General features: G+C 34.1%; 1 protein-coding gene across 1 annotated transcript; it reads right to left on the bottom strand.

Annotated features, from left to right (window-relative positions):
- Positions 1-19,193: 19,193 nt before the first annotated feature.
- Positions 19,194-21,762, bottom strand: LOC149141916 (small ribosomal subunit protein uS12). Its single transcript, XM_089447139.1, has 4 exons — positions 21,483-21,762; positions 21,132-21,287; positions 19,799-19,925; positions 19,194-19,576 (listed from the first exon to the last, which is right to left on the bottom strand). The coding sequence occupies exons 1-4, from the start codon at positions 21,485-21,487 to the stop codon at positions 19,436-19,438; spliced, it is 429 nt and encodes a 142-aa protein (XP_089303265.1). The 5' UTR covers positions 21,488-21,762; the 3' UTR covers positions 19,194-19,435.
- Positions 21,763-23,455: the final 1,693 nt, after the last annotated feature.

Here is a 23,455-nt window from a genome sequence, read left to right as displayed (position 1 = left end):
ATTCATCCAAGGCTTGCCTAGGAAGCAGTGAGACAAATAGAGATAGTGCAAAGGTTGCTTGGGTTTGAAAAAAGCATTGTAATCTTCTCATATTTTTTTATTAATGCAATATATAGATAGCAAGGCTTTTTAGCTGTGGTTTTCCCCGAAAATTATTGTGTTATGTGTGGTTGAATTCTTTCTCTTTTATGTTAACTTGCCCTTTGGGATTGTTATTTTATAGTATGTAATTAGTTGACATTCTGTTTTTATGGTTAATAAGTTACCGGGACACAACTGTCTTGTACCTAGATTGCACATTGCATTTACTGCATCAAACGGGAGTTTACTTACAGTGAAATTTCTAAAAAATCATAAAGTTTACTCAAGCTAAATGATACAAAGTATTTTACTGAAAGATTTTTGAATGATACAAAGTTTTTACTTAAGTATTTATGAAGGATACTTAAAATGAAGGATATATATATTTTTTCGGTGGTTTGAATTAAATTTTTTATTGAAGAGAGGGTAAAATAAAAAATTTAGAGGCTAACAAGATCTGAACCTAGCTCTTTGCTAGGCTATTTTTGAAACTTACCATTAAACCACAAAGCCAACTTTAATTGAAACAAGAGGAGAAACGAATTTATATCTTTTCAGAAGCATATATTTTGAATTTGAAAGGATTTGAAGAATACTTGGTTGCATAACAATTATGACTTCAATAGTTTCCGTAGTTGGAGTTGTTTTTGACGGAAAGGAAAATTATCAAGAGTGGTTTAGAAAGCTTAAAAGTGCCCTTGTTTTTAACGATTTGTGGGAAGTTTATTAAGGAAAGAAGGATAGTGACAGAAAAGAAATTGCAATGGAACTGCCTGATAACGAGAAGAAACGTGCAATTTGGGATACAAAAGACAACAAGGCATATGCATTAATACTTGCATCAGTGACAGAAGAGGTAAGATGATATATTATTTCTTGTGGTACTTCAATTGAAGCATTAAAGAAGTTGAAAGAATTGTATGATTCGCACTCAGAACTCGAAATTATTCAATTATTGTTAAAGTTGTTTGATTTGGAGATGAAGGATAATGATCCTTTGAAGAGTGCCTCTGAAATAAAAGCCATTTTCATGATATAGAAGCCACTGGAATTAAAGTAGATTTACAACTTACAACTTTTATAAAAGTCCTTTTACTTGTCTATTCAAACTATTTGGAATCTCTCCAAGCTAGTGGGAAGTTAAAAGACATTACATTTGATAAACTAGTAAGCAAAATAGCTGAGAGAGAAAAGGCCTTTGGGAAGAAAGAGGCTCCACCTAACTCTAATGTAGAAACTTTGTGCCTTGCACAAAAGGATCAGAAGTCTCATGCTAAAACTTCTAGAGGTGATAAAAGTAGTAGAGGTCGTGGTAGGAGAAATTATAGAGGCAGGGGGGAGGGGGAATAATCAAGGATACAAACAACAAAATGATACAAAACAAAGGAATTTTAATGATAGACCAGCTATCAAATGTTTTAGATGTGGTAAAATTGGCCATACTACTACTAACTGTAAAATCCCTTGGGAGAAAGTCAATGAAAGGAGAGAACAGTTGAATGAAAAGAAAGATCAACCACCACCAGATAAGGGAAAATCATCAGATTCTACACATTACATTGTTTCTCACTGTAATTTTAATATTAATGATGTTTTCAACACTACATTTTCTTGATGGCGAGCTAATTGGATTTTAGATTCAAGAGCCACTTGTCATATGACATTTAGGCGAGATTTTTTTGAAACATTTAGTGATGATATTGATGGTGTTATTTACTTTGCTGACAAGTCTCAAATTAAACCATCTGGCATTGGGTCTATTTGTTTGAAGATACCGAATTTTGCAGATTATGTTCTACAGAATGTACTTTATATTCCACAGTTTCAGCGAAATTTGATGTCTCTTATCCATATTCGACAGTAGAGGCATTCTATTCATATATTTGATGGCATCATCGAGATAAGAAGAGCACCTAATCATGTAGTTGTTATGACCAGTGTGGAAGAATGTATGCTTTTAAAATTAAATGGTACTTCATCTACTAATTCTTGTGAAAGTTCTACTTTTTTGGCACAGCAAAGTGACAACCTGTCTCCTAGCTTGTTGTGGCATGCTCGATTTGGTCACATCAATTATGGCAGCTTCAGAATTATGAAAAAGCAAGGTATCAAAGGTCTTCTGACAATTCCAAGAAAGATTACACCTTGTGGTGCTTGTATTTTTGGAAAACATTGCAAACAACCTTTTCATAATTCTTCTTTTAGAGCTTCACGAAAATTAGGTCTTATACATTTAGATTTATGTGGACCTATGTCTATTGCAACTGCAAATGGAAATAAATATGTGTTAACATTATTGATGATTACTCGAGAATGTGTTGGGTGTATTTGTTGAAGAATAAGTCACAAGTGTTTGAAGTTTTTAAAAAATTTCATTTGATGATTAAAAATGAAACTCAACAGAATATAGGCATTCTCAGAACTGATAATGGTGGCAAGTACACTTCTCATGTTTTTGAAAAATATTTGAAGGACAATGGAATCAAACATCAAACTAACATACTTTATAATCCACAACAGAATGGTGTCGTAGAATGTATGAATAGAACTTTGCTTAATACGGTTAGATCTATGATGTTCTTTAAGAATGTTAAGTTGATGTCTTGGTAGAAACGGTGCTTTGTGCAACTTATATTCGCAATCATTGTCCTTCTTCTGTCATCAATAATAAATCTCCTTATGAAATGTGGTATAATCATCTTCCCGTTGTTGAACATTTTAGAGTCTTTGGTTCTCTATGTTATGCATTAATTCCTAAACATCAGTGCAACAAGTTGGGTGCTAGGAGTCGCAAATGTATTTTCTTGGGATATTCTGCTACTTCCAAAGCTTATAGGTTGTATGATGAGGAGAACAAAAAGTTCATTCCTTCCAAAGATGTTATTTTCCTTGAATCAAATAAAAGTAATTCCACTGTTGATAAGCAATTGGCTCATTTGGAGAAATTTGATTCTAAGAAGTTCTATTTTGAATCTGATAATGATGTTCCACACACTAAAGGGGGGGTTCCCATTTTGGATCGTTCTGTGGTTCTTCCATCTTTGACTCATGAGAATGTTATCGCTGAAGAAAATTTGGATGATAGTAATGTTTCTGTAGGACCAGAAATTGCTCTTGAAGAGCCTGTTCTTGAGCCTGTTTTTCAAAATGAGCAACCATCACAACCAATTCAACAACCTTTATGAAAATCTACACGTGCTCGAAAAATATTTTGAAACAGGAATGTCTTCTAAAGGTGATTCAGGCAATGTTTCTCATGACTGTGAATTCAATCATTGTACAATTAGCGAACCTAATTGTTTTGAAGAAGCTGTTAATTGTGATGAATGGAAGGATGCAATGCAAAAGGAATATGATTCACTTATTAAGAATGGAACTTGGAGGTTAGTGGATCCTCCTGCAAGTGTCAAACCCATTGGTTGCAAATGGGTATATAAGATAAAATACAAAGCAGATGGTTCGCTTGATAAATACAAGGCAAGACTTGTAGAAAAAGGCTATGCTCAGAAGGAAGTTGTTGATTACACAAAGACATTTTCTCCTACAGCAAAATGGAACACGATTAGAACTTTGTTTTCTCTTGCAGCTCAGAATAGCTGGAAGATACACCATATGGATGTTAAAACATATTTTTTGAATGGCGATGTGAAGGAGGATGTTTATATGTTTCAGCCTGAAGGTTTTTCTATTAAAGGCAAAGAGAAAAAGGTATGCAAATTGGTTAAGGCTTTGTATGGACTGAAACAAGCATCTCGTCCATGGTATGAAAAGTTAATTGAACACCTTCTAAAGTTGAATTATAATTTATTTGATCTAGATGATGCAACTCTTTTTGTTAAGAAAATTGGAAATTCATTTGTATATTTGGTTGTGTATGTAGATGATTTGATAATCACAGGAAACAATGATGACTATATAGTGTTCGTTAAAAGAATTATTAAAAAAAATTTACATGACAGATTTGGGTTTATTACATTATTATTTAGGGATTGAAGTTTATCATACACCCAAATATATTTTCATTTCTCAGAAAAATTATATTGGATAGCTACTGGACAGATTTAAGATGCAGGATTGTAATCGTGTCGCTACTCCTATGGAGAAAAATTTGAAGCTTACTTCCACTTAAGGAAGTATGTTTGAAGATCCAACAAAGTACAAGCAACTTGTTGGAAGTTTGAATTTTCTAACTACCACTCGACCTGACATAGCTTTTGTTGTAGAGATACTTTCTAGGTTCATGCATAAGCCATGTGAAGGTCACTGGAATGCAGCGAAGTGAGTGCTCAAGTATTTGAAAGGCACTCAAACATATGGCATCAAATATTCCAAAGTTGTAGATTTCCATCTCACCGGCTATTCAGATTTTGATTTTGATGGAGACAAGGAGAATGGAGTCTCTACTTCTGGTTATTTGATGAGTCTTGGATCAGCAGCCATCAATTGGAGATCACGCAAATAGATCAAGCTACAAAAGAATCATTTGGCTTCGTAAAATACTTGAAGACTTGCAGGAGAAGCAAAAGGCTTCAACTCCACTACTCGTCGACAACTCTTCTGCAATTCAGTTGGCCAAGAATCCCAAGTTTCATGATCAAAGCAAGCATATTAACACCAAATATCACTTGATTCGACATTATGTAGAGGCCAAAGTTATTCATATGATACATTGTCCTGCTTCAAAGCAAATCACAGACATATTTACAAAGTCACTCGAACGTGAAAAGTTTGAAAAGTTCAAAATGTTACTTGGCATGTCAGATGTTCCTTCATATTAAGGGGGGAATGTTAACTAATCCTTCGGGATTGTTATTGTATAATATGTAATTAGTTTTACATTCCATTTTTACGATTAATAACTTACCGAGACACAATTGTCTCGTATCTAGATTGCACATGTATAAATAAGTAATTTTATCATTAATATGATGCTCTTTCATTGTGCTCTTTCATTGTGGAGTTTATTTGGGCTTGTACATTTTATGCTTCATAATTTCATCGATCATTTATTGTTTCCGTCGATGAGTAGAGTAGATTCAAGTCAATTGTTTTAGCATATTACAACCTGTAGGTTGAATCTATAAGGAATTTCTACATCCATTATTTACACTACAAAAATACTTCAATTTGTGTTCTTATATCAAATAATGGCCTCCACTTTGCAAAAAAATTCATTAAAGTTCTTCTACGAAGACATAAAGCATTAGATTAACAACTCTCTTTGACCTTTTCCCACTAAAAAGAATCAATCTTACTTATTTTTTTCATGCGCCAGCCTAGATCCATCTTAACTCTAGATCTACCAATCACCACAAGGGATTAAATCTCTTTACACTTTAAAAAATGTTTGCACCTGAATAGATTTGAACTTTTGGGCGGTTGGTATATCCAAAGTTAAGACACTTGAAGAGATTTTATCCTTTGGGCAGTTGGATCTAGGCCGGTTTAAATAATAACAACAAAACAAGCAAACAAATGGTGTAACTAGAAAAAAATTGTCAAATTTCGATTAATCGGAAAAATAAATAAGACTTACAATAATAACAACAAAACAAGCAAACAAATGGTGTAACTAGAAAAAATTTGTCAAATTTCGATTAATGGGAAAAATAAATAAGATTGTGTAACTAAAAAATTACATTTACAATTTCAATCATATTGTTCTAAGTTTTAGATTCACTGATGTGAATAAAAACTAAACATTTGATATATATTTTAAATTAATGAATTTAAACTTCAACCAACTTTAACTTCAAAAAATGATGTGAATAAAAACTAAACATTTGATATATATTTTAAATTAATGAATTTAAACTTCAACTAACTTTAACTTCAACAAATGATGTCTTTAAATAGACCACATTAGAGAAAAATACCATGGGAAAAACCATGTGTTGTAAAAAAACGAGTTTTTATTTTTTAATTTCATTTATTTTTTTATGTAATTTCACTCATCAAAATGTTTACAAGACAAGACAATCTCTCCTCTTTGAGCAAATATTTTGATTTTGAAATGGGTTGTGGTTTTTGGACATGTGGTATTGTAACAAAGCCTATTTACAAGTTAATAATATCCATGGTAAAATTAGGGTGAATATCCATGGTTAATAATCTTGTTATATTGTCAATTTATTGTCAGTACTTAGTGTTAATGTGTTTATTAATTAAATTGAAATATGGTTATATTTTAAGTTATATGGTAAAATGGACCTTAATTTATAACTACTATTTATATGTTATATATGTTAATGTGATACATATATTATGATTTCTTTTATTTAAAAATTTGTTCCTAATTTTATTAATAAAAACAAATTACAATAAAACAAATTAAATTTTATTATTTTTTAATTGGGCCCACCTGTAAATGTTTACAAACATTTACACCACTACAACATCTCTCTATAGATTTTTGTTTTTAAGTTTAATTTTAAAATCTTATATAATTAAATTAAATTAAATGGTTTTTGGACATGTGGTATTGATAAACCATGGTATTAGCCCATGGTATTGTAACAAACCCTATCTACATGTTAATGAAAACCATGGTAAAGAAAGAGTGAATATCCATATTTAAAAATGTTGTTATATTGTAAGTATATTGTAAGTATTAAATTTTTATGTGCTTATTAATTAAATTTCAATATGATCATTATTTTAACTTATATGGTAAAATGGATCTTAATTTATAATTATTATTTATATGTTATATTTTTTAATGTGATATGTATATTATGATTTTCTTTTCTGTTATCTAAAAAGATTGTTCATAACTTTGTTAATAAAACGAAATTACAATATAAAAAAATTTGAAGGTATTTACATCTAATATTTAATGTCTAACATCTAACACCTACACATCTCCTAGGTTGGAGCGTCTCTCGGTACAAAAACATTGTCGTGTAAACTTTAAAAGAAATTGTGTTCACATTATAACATTGTGGTAGAGCACTGAATTTTTGGAGAAGTGGGTGAGATTTGAAGCCTCTTGAACCCACCCTTCCTACATTGCATTGCAAATTCATGGGGATTTATCATGCATTATTGGTCTATCAACAAACTCTTACCTAAAAAGTTGTGGTTGGTCAAAAATATAATTTTAAAATCATATTGTGATTGTTTGAATCTCAACCAACCTCCACACTGAAGTTTTTTAATTACTATATGTGTTATTCGATGATTGGTCTAATGTGATTGCTCCAAGTGTCAACATTATACTTTTTTTTTCCTCTATATTCCTTCAACTTCGGCGGTCATAACTTTTTCATATAGTGTCCATTTGACCTCATTCAAATTGTGTTGGAAAGCTCTTTATAAGTTGTTCAACATGAAGACATGTTCAACAAAGTTTGAGTGCATCTAATTGGATCGAATGTGGAGATCCTCCTAGATTAATCCTCCCCACTAAAAAACATTTGAACCACCAAAAGTTTGATTTCATTTAAAAAATGAAGGTATCACTTCCACATTTCTTCGATATACATCCATTGTGATACAAACAACATCTTAGATGGTGCATATTCATCAAGACTACCATTTAAATAGATGCCATGTTTGTAAACATGAAATATACAATTATTGTTTTGGGTCTAACAACAATAATTGCAAACAAGAAAGAACAACAACATAGTACCCTGACATAGCATTGTCCTCTTCAAGCTAAGACTTAAATGCTAAGAAATCCATCACTTCCTTGGGGCCCTAATTAATAATTTCCATGTTTCTCTTAACACTACAAACCTAGTGTGAGCAAAAAGGTTGACTAAAGGGATAAAACCCAATGTTTGAAGCTCAATTTCATTTTTCATAATCTTATTCCTAAAATAGTTTTTGGTAAACCATGGTTCATGAATGCCACTATAAAACCACTTGTATGCATATCATTAATGTAGCGTAATAGATGATAGACAATGGGTCATCTTAACCTTTGTAATTGTTGATTCATCTGTCATAATATATACACAAGAAATGCCAACATTTTAGTTGCTTTACTATCATAATTGAAGGAAATATTCCAACAATCACTTAAACATTATTAACTTTTTTAGTGAAGCCTCTTCCATTTCAATGATTGGCAACTCATGTACCCCAATAACACTTGGGTAGACTACATTCGCCAAAGAAGATCTGCAGTCAACCTGTGTCACTGGAATTTCGATAGGTGTAAAAGGACATGTCACAAGAATAGAAGAAATAAGAGGAATCATTACGGAATTGGTACATGTTATAATATTGGCATGCAAATCTTGGGTCAAGAAAGTTTTGGCTTTATCATCATCCTTGGATTTTACATGCATGAGTACAAAAATTTTCCCTGCATTTACCCATTAGTAGCGAGAGACGAGTTAGACTTCACATGACGAACTCTTACAATATACTCAATCCCATCCTTTGCAAGACAATACTTGTTTTGCGCCCTGTAGAAGATAGCTTTCTTATCATATAAATAAGGACTTCCCAAAACAAGTCCACAAATATCAATTAGTACAACATCTAACTCTACCTCATCTATGAACTTAGAAGTCATTGCAAATTTGAGTTTACATTGTCTAAATTTATGTAACTTAGTATCTTTACATACCCATCTTAAAGGATATGGTTTGAGATGAGGCCTAGTTTCAAGTCCCAATATCTTAACAATTTCTTCATAAATGAGATTAACTTGCAAACCACTATAAATAGTGTATCATTCTTTGAATGTTTTGAGATGACTAGTGTATAATAACTCACTATGTTCCCTTTAATTAGGCATTGTTTCAACATTTAAAGGAGTATGAGAGCTAGAACTAACATAAGAAGATGCATCTTATATTCCCATGGCCATGATCTTTGGTTTCGTCATTTGAATATGATCCAAGATCCTATTTGATTATAGCAGTGGTCTACTTATTACCCTTCTTATCCTTGAACCACTTTGGCTTTAGTTCTAGACAAAGTTTCCAACACCTGGTATCATCATGTCCTTTCTTTTTGCACTGTGAACAAGAAGATTTCTCATCTTCTTTCTTCACTTCAGTTGTTAATTTTTCCTTACCCTCTCCTTTGTTCTCGCCTTCCACTCCTTCCACTAGTTGAACTAGCTTCATTGAGTAGTTGTCATGGACATTCCTTCCCATTAACTCAATGAGTGGCTTAGACACATATTTTAACAAGATTAATTAAGTTAAACATAAGAATATTATGATTTAAATAACTATGCAACCCACCAATATATTTCCAAAAAAAATCTTATATATAAAGAGGAATGTCCAATACCAACGCCTCCTTTCTAACTCTTGAGTATAATCTTTGCACATTCTGTCCTCTACCTTGCCTTAGATTTTTCAAAATCATTATTGTTTGTTGCATATACCATAAAGGATAAAATTATTTTTGAAATGCAAATGGTAATTCATACCAAAAAGATACCATTTAATTTCTTAAGAAGACCTTATTGTGTCTTATTCTCCCACCATATTAATGTTACGACTATTAAATTTCCATAAAACTCTGCAACTACTTAGATGAATAGTTGAAAATTGAAACTAGTTAACTTTCACCAAGATACAAAGCCTCAACAACTTATAAGTAGCGGAATAAAAAACATAGAGATAAAAACACAAGCACAAATTGACACACTTGTTTTCTCAAGAAACCCAATAGGGAAAACCTGCTTGCTTGATGTGGTTATTTTATTGATTGTTCTTGCGCACTTGGATCTATTACAAAGCAATATGTCTCTTTAAGAAAGCGTTTTTCTTCTCTCTCAAATCTCAGCTGATACAATTGATCTTTGTTGGCCTTATCCTACTTGAGGTCGACTGTCTAGCACACAATTGTTTCTTTGTTGCCTCCTTGACTTGCTCTGCAAAACCTGCTCTACTCGGCTTGATCTTTGCACACTAGAGGCTCCTTAATCCTTGCGCACTAGGTCCCTATTTCCTAACGCACATCAGCCCCTATTCTCTAGTGCCTATCAGCTCTTATTTTATAAGGAAAATCCCTATTTCCTTGCACAATTGGCAACCCTATTTCTTAGTACTCTCTTCAACCATCGCTACCCTACTACCTTGCTACTCAAGGTTGTGCTTGTCTCTACCTGGAACTTGTAGAGATTCTTCATCCTCACACCTATTTGATTCTTACATCCATAAGCTAAGTGCTGGAGGTGAGCATTACCTCCATTGAAGATGACATCATAACTCTTGTCCTCAAGGGTAGCTACCAAAACAAGATTCTACTTCAGGCCTAGAACATAAAGGATAGCTCTGAGATGGAGAGGATTCCCTTACTCCCTCTCAAAATTGACAGTACCAACTCCTCTAGTCACATATATGCCCTCATCTCCTAGCTCAATCTAAAATTGCATGTCCTCCTTAAAGTGCCTAAAATACTTCTTGTTCCTAGTCATGTGGAAGCATGCTCTTGAATCAATATACCATACATCGTTGTTTGTTGAGCTTGCCATGCAAGCTATCAATGAAAAATCTTTCTTGAAATGGGCAAAAAACGTATCTACCTCCACTGATGCAGCTACATGATCCTTACTGGACGACTCCTTCTAATTAGGACACTTAATGGCATAGTCTCTGAACTTGTGGCAATGGAAGCACTTGATCTTGCTCATATCCTTCTTCTTCTTCTCGCCCCTCTGAGTGGACACGACGTCTCCTTAGCCCCTCTTTCCCTTGGCTCTGCTACTCTATTAGAGCTTCTCTACCAATTCTCGTTCCTCTCTCGTTTTCTTCTTGAACACAATCACTCCATAACCTTTCCCAACTGGGAAAATACTCTCTACCACTTACTACATTGTAGAAACCATATCAAGACTTATGGAGTCCCAAGAGCACAAGATTCACAAGGTCTTTTTCTACTACTATCTCTCCTACACCACCTAGCTCATCCCGAACTTGAGTGAACTTTGAAAAATATGTGATGATGGGCTCTGCTTTTCTCATCTAGATACTTCTTAGGCTTCTCTTTGAAAGCAAGCTTCCTAGCATTATTAGAACCCTGATACAAATCTAAGCTTTAAACATCCCATATGTTGTCTTCTTCTCATGGAGATATATGATATCTAATCCCCTTAAGAATGATCCTCCTCGCCTTGGTATCATTCTTGTTATGTTGGATCCACTGTTGGGCATCTTGAGGTGGAGCTATTGCCTACTTCAAATACTTGAACACTCCATTATCTTCCAACACTATTGAGATCCACACCTTCCATGAGCAGGAGTTCAAGGCTCCTTCTAAACTATGATTTGGCCACAATGTATGGAATGACATACTACTATCCAAAGAACTACTATGTTCTTCAAACTTTACTGCAAGTTTTCTGCTTGATCTATGTTGTACATTAAATGGTCAATCTGGTGTTGGTCATTATATTGATCATTGTTTTGATACCATGTTAAATTTCCATTGAACATTGCAACTACTTAGATGAATAATTGAAAATTGAAAATTGAAACTAGTTAACTTTCACCAAGATACAGAGCCTCTTAACAACTTATAAGCCGTGGAATAAAAAACACAGAGATAAAAACACATGCACAAATTGACACACTTGTTTTCTCAAGAAACCCAACAAAGAAAACATTCATCTTTGATGAGGCTATTTTATTGATTGTTCTTGAGCACTTGGATCTATTACAAAGCAATCAATCTCTTTGAGAAAGTGTTAGGATTCTCTCTCAAATATCAGCGAATACAATTGATCTTGGTTGGCCTTGATCCTGCTTGATCTCAGCCCTCTAGCACACAATTGTTCCTCTGTTGCCTCATTGACTTGCTCTGCAAAACTTGCTCTCTTTTGCTTGATCTTTGCGCACTAGAGGCTCCTTAATCCTTGTGCACTAGGTCCCTACTTCCCAGTGCACATCAGCCCCTATTCTCTAGCGTAGATCAACTCCTATTTTATAGGGAAAATCCCTATTTCCTTGCGCAATTGCAGTGCTATTTATTAAGACCCAACTCCTCTTCTCTATGTACAACCAACTCCTAAATCCTAGCACACTTGTTCCTCCTATTTCTTAGGAAACAGTTCTTGTGCTCTCTCACAAACTTGTGAGCTATGTTTAACAATGAATTCTTTATGCCTTTGCCCTCCTCTTTATAGGCCCAATTCGAACATGCAAAATCTAGTTCAAATTTAGAACTTGAGTTCTGATTAACAAGTTTGTTAGGAGTGTTACTCTTTCTCTCTTCAATCAACGCTGGAGTTCTTAACTCATCCTTCCTTCAATCAAGACTAAAGGTTAACTCACTCTAACTGAACTGTTAATTGCCACCTCGTTCTATAGTCAAACTTATGAAGACTCCACTTAACTGAAACTCCAACTCTACACATGCTAACTTGAAAATTATTCCAATAAACTGGAAATAAGTCATCCTAACTAAAGTCTAACTCATGAAGACAATTTGAGGTCTTCATTGGTTAAGGCACAAGCTAGAAGACCTTGCTCGCTACATTTTCAACAACGACTACTAGTCGAAAGGTAACTAGTTGAACTTTTGCTTCTTCATCCAAAATTCTTTGAACCTTGCAATAGACTTCAATTTGTCTAATCCAATTCCAATTTCTCTGCATCAAGCTCCCAATTATACATTGCCTAATCGAATTTTACACATAATTACAACAAAGAAAAATTAAAATCAAATTTCTCTAGTTGTCTTTTCTATGATGGAGATGGAAATGGAGAAGAATATGGAGAAGCAAGGGTTGAGTAGTGTCACCACCACCTCTACCTTCTTTAACTTGACTTGGGCCTTCTTTGTTCTTCATGTGCTCCCTCTATAACCCTTCAACCCTGGCTTTCATGTCAGATAAAGCTTGTTGAAGCATCTTTTCTAACCCAATGATGTTTTTGTCTACTTCATTTTTCATTACTTACAGTTAAAGCTTCATACAGATCTCAAGATTAAACTCTTCAAGTAGTCCTTCTCCACGCTTGAGCAAACTGGTTAGCATTCAATACCAATGCTTACAAATCCTTGATCACTCATGCTTTGGTACCAACTTGATCCAAAATTAATGCTAAAATTGCTTTTTTACAGTGATTTGAATTACTATACATAGATTTTCAATTTTCACACAATTTCATTAAAGATTGATTTAATAACTTCAATAAATAATTTTAAATAATGAAAATCTAAAAGCAAACATCAATAAAACTTAGACAGTGCTCAGCAAATTGTTAAAAAAGTTCACCCATCATTCGCTTCAAAATAGGAATCAATCCATTATTTCTTACTGCAATTTGTATTCTTTACATCAAATAATGAGCTTCAATCTGCAAAAAAAAGTCATTAAAGTTCTTCTAAGGCAATAACACTTGGTTTGACAACCCTCTTTAGCCTCTTCCCACTAAAAAATTTGTATCTTGCCTATTTTCTTCATACAAAAAAATATTGTGTACACATCATAAGGAATTGTATAATCAAATTTATAACATTCTTATAGCCCATGGGCTATTCACAACAGCACTTAATTTTTGAAGTGGGAGGGGTCCAAACCCCTTGAAGCTGCCCTTCCCATATTTTATTACCAATTTGGGTAGACTTATCCCACATTCATTGTGTATCAGTGAACTTTATACCATAAGGCATGTAGTTTTATATAAAAGGTATATAATAAATATATGTGAACTAATTATGTCAAAGTTGGTTAGCATGTTTCTGGGTGGTTGAAATACCTCATGGGTTGTAACATGTAAGTTGGCATGTACACTAAGGTTTTCATTAATGGTATGTGATTCTACATTATTGGTCTTCATTAATGGCATGTGATTTTACATGATTTGGTTAATCTTTGTTTGACTCTTCAAATTGCATTGAAAATCTCTTAACGAGCTCTTCAACATGAAGACATTTTTAGCAAAGTTTGAAAGCATCTAATTGAATCATTTGTGAAGATCCTCTTGGATCATATATATATAACTTAGGAAATAATAGCATCCATAAGTTGAGATAGATTCCAAAGTATCATAAGTCATTGCATTTAAAAGCTCTTAACGAGCTCTTCAATATGAAGACATCTTTAGCAAAGTTTGAAATCATGTGATTCAATCATGAGGAGATCATCTTGGATCATTCATATATATATATATATATATATATATAACTTAGGAAATAATAGTATCCAATGCTAACTTGAGAAAAGATTCCAAAGTACCGCAAGCCCGTTAACTGTGAACTGCTTCAGTTGGCATATTATAATATTTATAAAACAGATGTAGTTTTTCGATGGCTACCATGTCAATTCATGAAGTGTAGTTTTCTTATCAATAGTATTCAATGTCTTCATAGTTTGAATAGTTCGACTAGTTGACCATGATTGTGAAAGATAATGAGATAATATTCTTTCAAAATTGGCCCAAAATGTTAAGCCCTAGCAAAATCCATCATGCTTATATGCACTAAAACAATGAGTCTTACAATTGCATTCCATGGAATTCCATGAGAAATTTTATTTCCGAATGTAAATTCACTACCTTTGAATAATAAAAAAAGCCGAAGTGATTTGTTAAGAAATGTTAATGTGTAACACTCAATTTTAAGGCATGCAAAGCTCTACATGAAGCGTGTATTCTAAATGTTCTTAAGTCAACTCTACACAATATTAGGGCAAACTACAATTTGCAAAACTAGCAAATTACCATGACTCTACAAGGTTCAAGATCCTCATGAAAATATTATTTTTCATATGTTGGCTAGCATCCTCTCATGAAATTTTTTTCGCGAATGTAAATTCACTACCTTCGAATAATAATAAAACCCTAAAAGAAATGTAAATGTGCAACACTCAATGCTTTGCATGAAGCATGTATTATGAATGTTCTCAAGTCGACTCCACACAACATTAGGAAAAACTACAATTTGCAAAACTAACCCATTACCATGACTCCACAAGGTTCTATATCGTCTCATGAAAATATTATTTTACATATGTTGTAAAAAGCACAAAGACCACCAACTAGACACACTCGAAGATGCAATGCGTCACGAACAATATCAAAAATAAAATTGAAATTGAAAGAACATTAAAAAATATTTAATCCACGTGCATGATAAGAAGAATGTTTAGCATGCATTGCTTCCAAGTTTGTAGAAAGTGTGTCCACTGGGTATAAGTGACTAAAATTGGTGGGTAAATTCGTAGTGGGAGAATTCTCTCTCTCTAAATATATATATATTTACAAGTAATATACTAATATGTGTGTTGGCAAGATGGGCGAGCCATATGTCAATCAATTATGGATCATACATTTTTCCCGACAAAATAATGGTCGAGATTTGCACATATATAATGGTCAAGATATACACAGTCATAAATGTTGTGTACTCGTAATGAATTGAATATTGCATTCACTCATTATTAAAAACAATTATTTACTTAGGTAAAAAACCTATAGACACCCTGATTTGGTGCACAAAGGTGGAGCTTTGAAATTATTATAGTGATTTATAAAAAGGCCAAGGTTTCAAACCTATCCATGGAAGGCTTGAACCAATTGATGTTGACAAGAAAAAATTACGCAAATGACCCCCACATGCCTAGAACCTTGCAAATGTACAAGGTTCCATAACCATAACCTACCATTTCAATGTTTCAAACACAATTTGAGGAGTCCATAATACTCATCATGAAAATGAACCCATTTTTGACACAAAAAACTATAACACCAACCTCAACACCCACGTACAAGGTTCCATAACCATAACCTACCATTTCAATGTTTCAAACACAATTTGAGGAGTCCATAATACTCATCATGAAAATGAACCCATTTTTGACACAAAAAACTATAACACCAACCTCAACACCCACATCCCCTTTTATAGCTTATAGCTCATAACATTTAAGTGATAGATTCCTTAACTAAATATACAAAATTTCAAGACCCAGACCTAGCCTTCCAACATTTCCAGCATGATTTCTAGAAGTGCATAATGCTTCTCGTGGAAATGACCCATCCTAAACTTAGACCCCAAAGACTATAACACTAACCCTAACTACTATTACAATGTCTCCTTTTGTAACTACCTCTCTACCCAAGACTAATGTTATTCTCACAATTATGCCAAGAAGAAAAACAACAAATGCTTTACGAGGTTATGAACTTATGGATCCTTCCAACTGCCATTGTACACCAGCGTACAAGAGACTCATGTCAACCTTACCAATTTTCAGGAGCTACAAGTATTAATGCTCCACCAACCATGCAAGAGACTCAAGTCCACCTTTCCAATTTTCACCGAGACACAAAAGAAGTATTAATGCTTTACCAACCATGGAAGAGACTCAAGGCCACCTTGCCATATTATCTCCAACATTTAAATTATTGGCCTTGAACCAATAAATGTAAACAGCCATAATTTATGCAAAACTACCCCTCACATGCCTAGAACCTTGCAAATGTCCAAGGTTCCATACCCATAACCTAGCATTTCAGGTATGATAATACTCATCATGAAAATGAACCCATCTTTAAATTTGACCGCAAAAACTATAACACCAACCTCAAGACTTGCATCCACTTTTATAACTTAAGTGCTTAATGCTCGTCATGGAAATGACCCATCCTAAACTTAGACCCCAAAAACTATAACACTAACCTTAACTACTGTTACAACGTCTCCTTTTGTAACTACCTCTCTGTACAATAATAAAATTATCTTTATAATTATTCCAAGAAGAAAAACAAGAAATGCTTTACAAGGTTATCAACATACGAATCCTTCCAGGTGTTGTTGCACCAGCAATAGCCTACAAGATACTCATGTCCACCTCACCAATTTTCGGCAAAATGCAAACATTAATGCTCCAGAAGCCATGCAAGAGACTCAAGTCCACCTTGCCAATTTTCACATGCAAGAGACTCACGTCTACCTTGCCAATTTTCACCGAGACACAAATGAAATATTGATGCTCTACCAGCCATGCAAGAGTCTCTAGTCCACCACAAATGAAATATTAATGCTCTACCAGCCATGCAAGAGTCTCAAATGAAATATTAATGCTCTACCAGCCATGCAAGAGTCTCTAGTCCACCTTGTGACACCTTGCCAATTTTCACAGAGAGGCATTAATGCTCAACATGATTGTTTCATTGAGAAAAGCAATACATCCACTCCCGAATGAAGAATAAAGTCCAAAATATATCCAATAAGAAAGGCGTCTGATTTGGTTTACGCTTATTTGACTATATTGTAAACCTTCGTTAATTACAAAATATATGAAGTTAAAACTTAAGTGTAGGTTCGCACTCACTTTTTTTTCTCAATTTACTTTGATCTATGTTTATTTGATTATATAGTGTAAACCTTAGTTAATTGAAAAATACAAAAAATCAACATTTGAGCAATATGAGGTCCTCGTGACAAACAGGTTGCTATATCCTCTTGCCTACAGCATGAATAATAAGTACACCCATCAAGCGGACAATGGGTATGTGGAGGAAGCATATAATGCTTGTGTACCATTTTATATTGTACACATGATTGTATATAAAGTTAATAATGTACAGAGGCAATGGCGTGGATAATCTTTGTATATCATTGTATGTCCATGCTTAACAATGAAACACGCCTTTCTACAGACACCACACTTCGTCTCTCATACAAAATGACCAAACTTATACTACCTCCTAGTCAATGGGTCGGTCAACAAGTTTCAATGCCCTTGCAAGCACGAAAACCCAGTTGGAGCCAGGGGCAAAATCAATTCCTCTCATTTTCCCGGATTTTGATGGAATGGTATCCAGATTGCAACAGGGTGGCCACACAAATATCACAACCTCTTTGTTCTAAGTTGTATTGATTTTCTTTAAATTTAAAATAAAAGTATCCATAAGGTGTAGATTAGTTATTTTGTGGGGTTTAATACCTTATTAGGTCATTGGTTTTAATCTCATGGAGAGAAGTTAATGGTCGCAGCCACCTATGGGGGATAAAACTGCCCCTCATTGGTTCTAATCTCATAAAAAGGAGATGATGGTGGCAGCCACTTATAGGGATAAAACTGTCCCATGACGAGTCTCGCACAATCCATCCTGGTAACAGCATCCCGTAGGTGGGCAAATCATTATTCTATCCAAAAATGGAGCTGCCGCTGACCTAAACTCAACCTAACTAGGAAAATACACTCAAGATAGAAACACTTCAAAAAAAATAGCCTCCCCACTTTTAACATTCACCACATTCAGCTCTCTTTATACAAACCAAACACACAGCGATAATTTGAGTGAGTTGCTCTATTTAACTGTGATTCCCACCGTTTTAACTGTGACAGCTTGGTGCTCGGTCTAACACCATACCACTAACTGAACTGCTCCCCTCCCCTCGCCTTTCACATCATATCCCATTGCAAAACAACGGGGTCATTAGAGAGCACTCCCCTTTTCGTACATCAAACACTTCGGGAACCAGAAAAGAAAAGAGACACAGAGCTCTCTCCTACTCTTTCCTACCTAACACTCTTTGGTCTTCAGGAAGGATGAGTATAGTTTACTTTCTCCATTCCTACCTAACGCTCTTTGGTCTTAAGGAAGGATGAATATAGTTTTACTTTCTCCATCCCTACCTAACACTCTTTGGTCTTAAGGAAGGATGAATATAGTTTACTTTCTCGAAGACAAAATCAGAACTTCGTGCAACAGACAGCTGATGAAGTGATCCGTAGGATGGAAATATCATAATCTCAATTTATATCAATCTTTTCTGCCTAAACTTCCACTGCAACATCACCGTATGTTCCAATATAATATAGGATGGTCAGTCAAATCAAATCTGTAGTCAGCTGAACAGTCCCGCCTGATCTGTTGCAACTGTCTAACGGAAGATGAAAGCATTAGCATAGAACAACTCCTATAGGAGCCAACGCAGTCTCTCTTCTGGAACACAAATTTCTTCGGTCCAGATGCCTTTCAACGAAAAAATTAAAAGAAGACCAGATGAATTCTGGAACAATTTCATTTTGTATCATTAATTAAGTAAAAATGCTTGCAAAATAGCGTTGTGCCATCATGGCCCAAAATATTATTTGTAGGTTCAAACAACCAAACCAATAAAGAGGGGCATTTTATTGGCGTCCACTATATTTTATTCTCAAAGTAAAACTGTAGAACAGGATATGAAAAGTTCATAACAACTATTCAGTTTTAACATTATCAATCATTGGCATGCCAAACTTAATACAAGATAAAATTGGTGAACCCTGATTCAAAATTCATGAAAGAAATATCTCCAAAAGTCATTAAAATCTTGGTCGAAAAACTTTCTACTACTCAGAGTTGTAAGTGCCTACTAAGAGTTGTAAGTGCCTCACATCATAAGAATTGGTAAGCAAGCAAGCATGTATAAAAATTTATGACTCTCATGATCGTGGCTTCTCCTTTTTCTCCTTGAATAGTGCTAACAAGGATACACCGGATACCTTAACAACTTTAAACCTAACTCCAGGAATATCTCCCACGGCATGCCCCTTTCGCCCAAATCCAGCGATCAACACCTCGTCCTAATAAATGAAACCAAAACATTTATCATCAGTATGACAGAGACGGGGAGATGGGATGGGATTCTTCATAAATGAACGAATATATATCTTTGAGCGAAACAATTTAAAAGATAAAATCATCCAAAAATACCCTTATCCATTCCATCGATACACCTAACAAAGTTAAACCGTCAAATTCTCTTGAAATAACAGGCAAGTCAAGGCAACGAAATAGTGTGTTACATTTTCTTCAATGTAGTTCAAACAACCATCGTTGGGAACAAAAGCAGCAATCTTCTTTCCATTCTTAATAAGTTGAACTCTTGCACACTTCCTAATGGCGGAGTTTGGCTGCTTGGCCTCGATCCCGCTGCAACAACAACTTATCTGTCATTCATCTATGCATGCTCAACATCCATAACTTCATTCAAATAAAAAGAACATTCTAATATCCCCCTCTATCCCTGGTCTAAATGGATATAATATTATTCATATGCAATAACAGGCAAGAGGATGGATAGATGCAGTGCCACTTAAAAGGTGAATACAACATTTTAAACCTAAATAGCATGGTTCAGGTTCAAGTTTGGGTTTGGCAAAAAAAATATATATATATATATATATAAAACTGCAAAAGTTTGGATTTGGCAATAAATAAATAAATAAATAAATAAATAAATAAATATATATATATATATATATATAACTGCAAAGATAGATTAGAAGCTTTGATTGTTTGCAATAAATATATATATATATATAAAGATAGATTAGAAGCTTTGATTGTTACATGAAGTTATGAATTAACATCCATAACTTCTTTCAAATACAAAGAACATTCCAATGTCCCCCTCTCTCTACCATTATTCATATACAATAGCAATCAAAAGATAAATAGATGCAGTGCCACTTAAAAAGTGAATACAACATCTTAAACCTAAATAGTATGGTTCAGATTCAAGTTTGGGGTTTGGGTTCAGATTATATATATATATATATATATATATATATATATATATATATATATATGATTTGATATGATATGGACATGTAATTGCAAGGATAGATTAGGACGTTATGAATTTTGAATTATGGACTTAGTCCATGAAAATAGGTTCCGAAGCCTTGTGACATAATCCTAGACATAAACTTTATCTGCTTACAGAATATTGAATGGAATTGAATACAAACTCTTGCTCCGGAGGCTAGCCTCAAGTGATGAAGGCAAATAATGTCAAACGGTCCGTCGAAGGTTCAAGACTCGGGCAGTAACATTTTTCCAATAATAACTGACAAATCATAGCAGCAAGGAAAGCTTTTCAGTTCAATTAAACAATACTGCTTTCGTAAACATCTCGTTAAGGTTAACATAAGTTGTTGCAGTTCAATTTTGTAGAAGAATGCAATGAAAAGGGATCGCTTCCAACTGGTTGATATGGATAAGGGGGTCAAGAATTGACTCTGGTAGATTAACCTAAAATCCAATCAAATCAAAACAAAGGAATAACCCATGTATTCATCGATATTTCCTTCGTTTTAAAGTAGCACTCTCTCTTTCTCTCTCGGTAACACTCACATTTTTTCAAGAACAATGCCCTTGGCGTGAGATGAACCAGCAAAGGGTTTCTTCCACTCGTTACCGAGATGACTCTTCTTGTAGGACTTATCTGCCCAGAGCTGCTTCCTCCTGTGATTCCTCAGCTTGCGACCTGCTCCCATACCACGTGTCTTCCTGATTTCGCATATCAATACATACACAGTGTTATTAGCCCCCCATAACCTAACCTACTAGAACAGTAGAAACAGAAAACAAAAACCCTAGACATTTAAGAATAAAAGATAAGATCAGTCGAAACAGAAAACAAAAACACTAGACTTGTTTTAGAAAATGGCTTGAAACATACAGAAGGAAAAGGGAATAACTTACCCCATTCTGACTGGATTGAATTCGCCTCACCCTCACACTGCAAACGATGGCTGAAATCAATCAGAGAATCTCCCGACTCCCACTTAACTTCTTCGCCTTCTCCTCCTAAACCCTGGCTCGAAAAGGGATAGAAAATAGAAATACCCTGAATCCACTCCAATCGATGGCTGAAATCAATCAGAGAATCTCCCGACTCCCACTCAACTTCTTCGCCTTCTCCTCCTAAACCCTGGCTAAAAAAGGGATAGAAAATAGAAATGCCCTGAATCCAATTAATGGCTTCGCTACCTCCCAAAACCCTAATTCATTAAAAAATTAAAATTAATTAATGTGAAATTGCCAAGAGGGTCTTCAAATTAAAAGTGCACGTTTACAACCAATACAATTAAATTAACGCACCCACCAACCTCGATATCACTTATGCTTGTTTCATCCCTGTCTAAAGGAAGTAGGATAACAAGGCAACATTTATTCTTTTATGGATATGATTGGCTCATTCTTTTGTTAATTTTCTTCAATATTGTCAACCACATTATCATCATTCCCTTTATATTAGATTTTACCTCATATTGTAACCATATTAGTGATTGTGATGTACGTGTACCATTGAAGGTTACAACTATTACTATGGCTATTGCCTTCCAATGAAACATTATGGCTCTTGCTTTCAAATAAAACATTGTTTTTTTTCAAAAGAAATGGTGCTCTCCCTCCCCTATGCATGCTTTGACATAGTTTGTGTTTTTGTTAAGCATTTTAAAGACCTGTAGTTGCCTCCCTCCCTTGCCTGCCATTCCAAAATTTATTGGAAACATCTTATGGTTGTTGTTGTTCAATGTCATTTCATGATTCAAAAGTATTATGCATGAATCCATTATGTATTCTTAAATGTCATAGGGCACAACCAACTATAAAGAGAAATAAGAAAGCTTTGAATTATGAAGAAACCCATAACTAATAGTGGTAGAAGCTAAGACTTAACCTAAAGAATTCTAGGAAGAAAGAGAAAATGAGAGGAACTAAGGGAGCATCGAAGAAGATGTCGCTAGAATACTTAGCAGCAAAATGGTAACCATAACTAGAATTATGATTGAGAAAGAGAGTAGAGGATACCAGTTGGATGACATGATAGAAATTATATTAAAAATAAGGAAATATAGAAAGCTAGGGAAAAGTGCAATGGATGGATATATTAATTATATTATGTTGGCATGCATGAAATTGTGAACATGTTGTGGGTCTAGAAGTTTGGAGGATTAAAAGGAGAACTCACAAAGTACCTAATTAACATGTACCATAAAGGGAAGAGGGAATTATTATGGATATCAACATGATTCATTTAATCACAACACTATCAAAACCTAGAATTCAAGTACTACTGAAGCGAAACAATATTCATGGATGATCTAATAGCAAAATTTAGTAGAGATGTTAGTATTGGGACATTTTATAACAAAACCTAGCACCTTATATAATATAAAGTTGTGAGCATCAAGGACCTAAACTTGTGTAACTTAAGAAGGTTATCCATTGTCAACATAGTAGCTCTTCCTCCTGTAGAATTTTAGTCAATGGAAACACATGTTTCTTCATGTGTTTGATCCTCCATACGGAATGATGGGAATGCTTCAACAATAATATCTTTTTCATTTGTGGTTGTTCTAGGATCCTAAAAACCCTTCTCATTTTTGTATACTTCACAATGAGGATCTCAATGCTTGAGAAATACATTTATAGAATATACAACTTAAGAAAATTACTTTATAAAAGATTTTCATACCATTCTAATGCATCATCCTTTAGGGTACATTCAAATGTCATCATCTTAACATCCTCATGAAAAATATGAATATCTATCAAAACTTCAAAGAATCATGCAACATGTAACAAATTTGAATCATGATACCCATGAAATAACACAAAGGAATCAAGTGAATCTCGATCATAACTTTCATATGGAAATCCTAAAATTC

Source organism: Pinus tabuliformis, chromosome X, assembly GCF_031772625.1.
Source record: "Pinus tabuliformis cultivar Carrire ecotype Pingquan chromosome X, CPIR1, whole genome shotgun sequence".
NCBI classification, from domain to species: domain Eukaryota; kingdom Viridiplantae; phylum Streptophyta; class Pinopsida; order Pinales; family Pinaceae; genus Pinus; species Pinus tabuliformis.
Note: the sequence above shows the minus strand (reverse complement) of the source record. Positions and strands in the feature narration are given on the sequence as shown.

What these genes read in the sequence shown, in the direction of transcription:
- LOC149141916 (XM_089447139.1), bottom strand. An exon ending in GGCATTGTTCTTGAAAAAAT is followed by an intron (nt 19,926 to 21,131) that starts GTGAGTGTTACC and finishes TTGTTGTTGCAG; the next exon opens with CGGGATCGAGGCCAAGCAGC. An exon ending in TGAACTACATTGAAGAAAAT is followed by an intron (nt 19,577 to 19,798) that starts GTAACACACTAT and finishes TTCATTTATTAG; the next exon opens with GACGAGGTGTTGATCGCTGG.